General features: G+C 34.6%; 1 protein-coding gene across 1 annotated transcript in view; it reads right to left on the reverse strand.

Annotated features, from left to right (window-relative positions):
- Positions 1-673: 673 nt before the first annotated feature.
- The window catches only part of LOC104412461 (phosphatidylinositol 3,4,5-trisphosphate-dependent Rac exchanger 2 protein-like), a gene marked incomplete at its 5' end in the record, with an annotated part of 35,556 nt that continues 29,665 nt past the window's right edge, over positions 674-6,564 (reverse strand). Inside the window, 7 exon segments of the mRNA XM_010023189.1 lie at positions 674-856; positions 2,137-2,229; positions 2,383-2,525; positions 3,671-3,743; positions 4,488-4,563; positions 5,088-5,137; positions 6,451-6,554. Of these exon segments, the coding sequence (XP_010021491.1) occupies positions 674-856; positions 2,137-2,229; positions 2,383-2,525; positions 3,671-3,743; positions 4,488-4,563; positions 5,088-5,137; positions 6,451-6,554 (722 nt within the window).

Raw genomic sequence — 6,564 nt, forward strand, 5'->3', positions numbered from 1 at the left:
AAGGCACTCTGTGTGTGCTATCTGGTAAAAGAGTATGGTTCCTCCTTAGCCAGCAAAATTTGATCAAAATTGCTTCTGATCACTGTTTCTTACTTTCCTCTTTATCTGGTATGTATAAACTAATAGTAACTGCATTAACTTTATTAACAGACCTATGCTCATTTACATATTTACCGAACCCAGCCATCAGTCCTCACTTTGTAGTTCTTTTACATAGCAAAAATTGCATTCAGGCAGGACTGGTCACAACTGTGTACAGAAATATAACTGTTACATAAAGATGGGGAGCTCTTTATATGCTCCTACTGTTTACACAACCAGCACACATACTGAAGTGGCCCATTAGATCAGGGAGTCTGACTACTGCCAAACCAGCAACTAATCCCCAGACAACTTGTTTAATAGACACAGTGAGAGATAAGTGATCAAAACTGTCCATTATAGTCAAGGAAACTTCATTTACACTTGTGGTCCTACATGTATTTAAAAGTAGCAGAGACAATGATCTAAAGCACTTGTGTTTTAGTTCTTCTGACTAATGTAATAAAACAAAATCAAAGCAGATCAAATTGCTTGACTTTCAAAAGTCAGATTAGATACAGCATTTAAAATAACTTCACAGTAGTACTCTCTGAAGCTCCACTGGTCTTTTAAAATTCACGTCAATTGTAGTTCATAAAAATTCCCCCAAAGGAATGATAACTTACTCCCGTGGTTTAGTGCTCACAAGAACCCGCAGGGGCTTTCTACTGTTTAAACATGCTTTCAGGAAGCAATCCACTTCACTGAAGGGTCGCAGAAAAACCAGGTCACCGTTAATAGCAAAGATTTTTTTCCCGGCTTCCAAGCCTGCCATCTAGAAAAAAATGACAGTTGTGTATACATTTGCTTTTTATAACCACTAACAACATGTTTCCTGCTGCTGGCATGCAACCCCAACAGGAATAATGACATGCACACTGCTTTTACATTCTTTATGACTCCTTCATATATCAAGCACAAAAGACTTAAACCATAAAACACTTCTAGAACTGGTTAAATTGACCTGAAAGGTACATTAAACACTCATTCTGAAGAGACCCGAATATAAGACTTAGTCTTAATCAAGATTTTATGACAGTATTAAAATATGAGTTAATATTTGGAATAACTAATACAACAGCTTTCCTTGAGCCAATTTACTTTTTTATGATGCTACTTAATTTGTCCATTCATCATTCTCCAAAGGAATTAAAGCTTCTTTACATAAAGACCTGATTAATGTTCCAGTAAGTGAAAATATATTAAGTTCCAAAACAAAACAAAAAAAAAAAAATATCCTTAAACATTGCTTACGGGTTCTAAACTCGGGTCTAACAGAAAAGGAACTGAACTAGTTGGATTCCAGGAGTATACACTGCGGCTCAGGGCACAGGCTAAACCTTAGCACCATCCGAGATCATGGCAGAACCTGACTGCTAGAAATCACTCTATACAGCGCTGTGGCTGTATTATATTATTGATTTGCTGTAATTTTTTTTTACATTAAATTTCTATGCAACCATGAGATTTAGAAAGGCTTGAAATCTAGGTCCAAATTATTTATCTCATGGAAGAGATTCATTCTTTATCTTTTTACATGTACAGAAACTCCCATGCAGTTCAGTAGAATATGAAATTACTCTAAAAGCATCTAAAGTAATACCAACAAACAGAAAGGCTGTAATTTTTTCATTCAGATTCTCAAATTCTAGACCTCATCCAAAGCTTGATACATCCTTTATTATGAAATATATGTAGTGCAACTCACAGACTAGCTCTATACTCAGTTTACATTCTACCAAAAATGTTTATTCCACTCGTGATCAATGTCATCACTGGAAAATTACAAAATGTATAAAAATAAAATGATCACTTTTATATCCCCATTCAATATGACAATTTACCTGAGCACAAAGCGAGTGTTGATAATGGTCAGAGCAGTATTTTAAACAAAACCAGAGAAAAAAAAGGGAAAAAAAAAGATTCATAACCACAGTTTTCTTGGAAAGTTGTCACTGTTACCTTCTACTACCATAGATTTCCCCACTGATGTACAAAGCTTACACATGCAACCATGTGAATAAAATACAGAAGATAATTTATAATACTTGATACCTCAGCATTTGATCCTTTCTCCACCACTTTAATAATTGGCACCTTATTTTTATCTTCTAAACCAAAACCATAAGTGCCTTCATTAGATTTAATCTGAAAAATAAAATTGTTCAAAATATTGTTCAGAGAGGCATTAAGAACAGCTAAAGGACATCCCCATTAAATAACTATACACGGTGCTAATTTATTGTCACTACAACCAATTTCTTCACTCATCAAAGCATACAATCCTTGGGTTTCACTCACCAGTAATGACTTGGCTATGACATTTTCTACTACTTTCAGATCATGTTTCATGAGTCTGTGCTTCATATTTGACCCTTCCATTTCTTCATCCGCATAAAACCGAAACAGCAGTGGCTCATCTTTAAATTCGCTTTTCTCTAACACTGTATGACACAAAAACACACGTATTGATGCCTTTCTTAAACCATAAAATACTGAACATGCACACAAATATTAAATGCCAGCAAACTATTGCTGTGTGTGAATCTAGGGAAATCTTAATTTTTAACATAAGCAACGAGTTTTATTTGGATCCATTACAGATCGGTGTCATTAAGTTCATTTTCAACTCCAACATCTGGATTTCACCAAGCTGGGGAAGACATATTAGCTTGCAATGTTTTTAGTGAAAATGCCAAGAACAAATTTTCTTCCTACAAAGGATTTAAAAACATGGGTTTGAAAAGTTCTGGTGGACAGCTGTTGGAGGTGCTCACCACCACATTCTAGCACTCTCCACGTGGTGAAGGATGCCAGGTCCAGTATTAGAAATGGGTTTGGTGGGGATGTGGAAGCAACTAGAACAGCAGGTGGATGCAGTTTGTATTTTTAAAAGTGCAAGGAAAAAGAATGAACAGTGCCAGAGAGGAAGTTAATTCTCCCTCCTTCTCTAAACAAGCTGATAAGAAAATAATTTCTTCCTCTTTTCATTTCAGTAAATGACCTACTGCTTCAATCCTTTCACTAAAATCTTCCCTCTGATGGTATTAAATTTGACCTTGTTCACCTCATTTTTTGTTCCACATGTATCTCTCTGCTCTCCTCTCCCTTCTTTGTTCGCTGGTGTCCTTATGATTTTCTCATTTTTCTACACTCCACTTTCTCCTATTGTCACCACTTCAATTTTTTTTTTAAGGTCATACTCCTCCATTCATTCCAAAAAAAAACCATCTCCTTTCTTTTCTATGTGTTTCCCAATTTTTTTATCATCTCATCTGTGCAAACATGTATTACCTGCATAAGAAACTTCCTTCAAAGTGGCTAATAAAACTGACACACACGCCCCGCATATTCTTTAGAGGATGAATTCCTCAGTATGTGCTATAAAATTGACTGAAAATCATTTTCAGAGTATACAATAACTTTTTTTTTTTCATTGAAGATTGCAGCATAGGTCTCTTCAGCAATACAATGAAAGAACTTCTTATCCCTTCTGTAATATCTTTACCAGCCCTTGCATTTCCTTTCAACTATGTAGGTAGCATTAAATAAAAGGTAAGCATAGCTTGTACAGAAAGTATTTACTTACCATGGTGCATAAACCCATTATCACAAAGAGCTACACCAAATATCATAGCTTCCTCCCTCGTCCGGCAATCCCCCTGTTAAACCATAGCACATGTTTGTTTAATTTACTTTAATGTAGCAGCAAAACACACAATGGCATAAACTCACAGGACTGGCAATAGTCGTAGATGATATTTACCCCTACCACCTTTATATATACATTTATATCACACATATTAAACACTATATACATGCTTATCATAAAACCATAGAATAGTTTGGGTTGGAAGGGACCTTTATATGGTATATGTCTTTACAGTTACAAATGAAGATGCAAACATTTTAGTAACACTGCATTCCCCATAAAAATTTAATATAATAGAATGTAAAAGTGTCAAAATTTTTAACTTTTATGTTATAAAACTGGTGTATGTTGACTGAGTGAACAGGATACCCTGTTCCTGTTCCTAGTTTGCTTCAAACAAAACAGAACTAATGACTGCAAGTTGGTAGTGACTTCCATCCATCTAGTTAGTAATTTAGAGTTTTCAGAGGCTATCCATTTCATTTTAAGCCATGAACAGTGTTACAAAGCTAAGCCTCATTAAAACATTTAAAGTTAAATTGCACATAAGAAAGATAAGCACAAAAGGAATAAACAGCATGTCTGCATACAGCTGATTTCAGTTACTTTACCAGTTTAAGAGGATTACATTTACATGTGCTTTTCTAATAACTCTTACACAAAGCGCTTGCATGTTATTCTGCTCAATACATCGCTATCTTTCAACTTAGAATTTAAATGCAAAACATAAATAAATCCAAAGGTGTATACTTGCCTGTGCAATCAACCAGTCTATGAGTTTGTTAGCCATGACCACAGATTTGTAGGTTCTCAAGTGATAATCTTTATCCCTGTTCAACACAACATGATTTAAAAAAAAAAAATCAAACAAAAACTCAAAAGACCCTAAAATACTTGTATTTTAAAAACAAGTTAGTGCAAGCATGAACTTGAGCATTTTGTAATGGTTCGGAAGCTGCCTCTGGAGTAAAAGTGCAAGTCAAACCTTTTAGAGTAGATAGAAAGGAGGCGGCTTACTTGTCTTACTTGGTAAATAATGTCCCTGGAGTATAAAGGCACCTGGGACTATCCAAATGAGGTAATGGAGTGTTAGTAAATATACAGTAAGTATATAAGTATATCCATTGGGACCTAGAAGGTTCTAAAACTGCAAAAAAAGGTCATATTGAATGGAGTCGGTAGTCATTTAACGATTCAGTTATGCCTTTTGTCTTTATAGCCCTTCAGTCTTGTCTGATTATTCCCAAGAGACCAATCTTCAAAGGATGGGTTAGGTTCCTGCATTCAAACACAGTCTCTTCAGATTAGATACTTCTTCCAATTGACTCTCTACGGATTTCCCAATTTGACTCACCTGATTACTGGGGTAAACAGACTGTGAAGGCGACAATACAGTCGTACACCCTGTTAAAGAGAAAGATGAAGTTGCTTAGCCACATGTTCACACAACGGAGAACATAAAGGAACGGACACAGTAAGGAAGCCTGCATGTTCTAAATGCACTTCATTTATACAGTAAAAAACTCTGTTCAAATCTCTATATATTTTCACGTGCCAAAAAGTAGTATTTCCAGACAAAAATACTGATGAATAAATTATGAAAACATTTCCAACCTAATCTAAGCTTTACCGAGACACATGCAAAAAGGCTTAGCTTTAAGGTAGCATTAAAAAATTCTGAAGGTATAGTAATTTGAAAGAAACGTACACAAAACCTGAAAGATAAAGCAATGTTTCCATGTATTAACGTTTTTGCAATCACTGGTTGCTATTCTACACACTGTGACTAGGGTAAAACCCACTACATTTGATTATATGCATTAATAATTAACTTACAAATTCAAATTATAAATAACCAATAGACTTAAAAACTGCAAAAAGGTTCCATGGTTTGAATTTTTTTTCAATTAAAAAACATTTGTAGGAGTTTAAGAAACTACCATTGGAAAACTGTGTTTTAAAATAGAAATTAACTTAGTATTACTTAGCAGACTATCAAAAAAAATTAAGTTTATAACATGCAAGAACAACCATGTATAACAATTAAAGTTATGTCAAATTAGATTCCATCCTACTTTGCTATGCCTTGTAGTTCAGTATTGAAGATTCTTTTAGATATACCTTGCATTAAAAAATACTAGCAGAAAAGTAAATAACACTATAATGTAATACCCCAAAGCTGACATTTTCTACCACCTTAAAGTCTTGAAAATTTGAATATTTATGAATTTAAAGGCAACTTTCTTCAGTCATTTTAGGATTCTGTGCTTATGCCCAGTAGTGTGGATGGACAGCACTACCTGTCTCTGTTTAAACATGACTGCAGATTTACTGCCTCGTTAAGGCACTAACAAAAGACACTCAGATTTAAGAGAAAATTAAAACCAATTTTCCACATATAGCTTTATATCTATTAAAATGGACTGAAAAATACAATAGCCTGAAACGCCACCTGCACCCAGAAACATGGCTTATGAAAACATTAAATAATAAAACCAACAAACCTAACAAACTTTAATTTTGCATTTAAAATGCGTAACAGCAAGCCAAAATCTTCCCTTACAAACAGAAAACCAAACTGGATTCACATAAAAATAGAGACAGGCAAGTGTGAGGAGATGTTGTTTATGCCAGCATAATATTTTACATTATTTTTCAAGCAGAACCTCCATTTCTGATGTGTTCTTCCTAATAATAGCAAGTATTCTAACCTGTACCTTAGATATCACATCCTGCATCTCATTTCTGGGGTAGTACGTTCCATCATCGTATCGGAATCTGTACAGCATGTGTTCAGGTTTGAACTGGTGCTTATCTGTAACTAAAAAAAA

Source organism: Nestor notabilis, unplaced genomic scaffold, assembly GCF_000696875.1.
Source record: "Nestor notabilis isolate BGI_N333 unplaced genomic scaffold, ASM69687v1 scaffold13201, whole genome shotgun sequence".
NCBI classification, from domain to species: Eukaryota; Metazoa; Chordata; class Aves; order Psittaciformes; family Psittacidae; genus Nestor; species Nestor notabilis.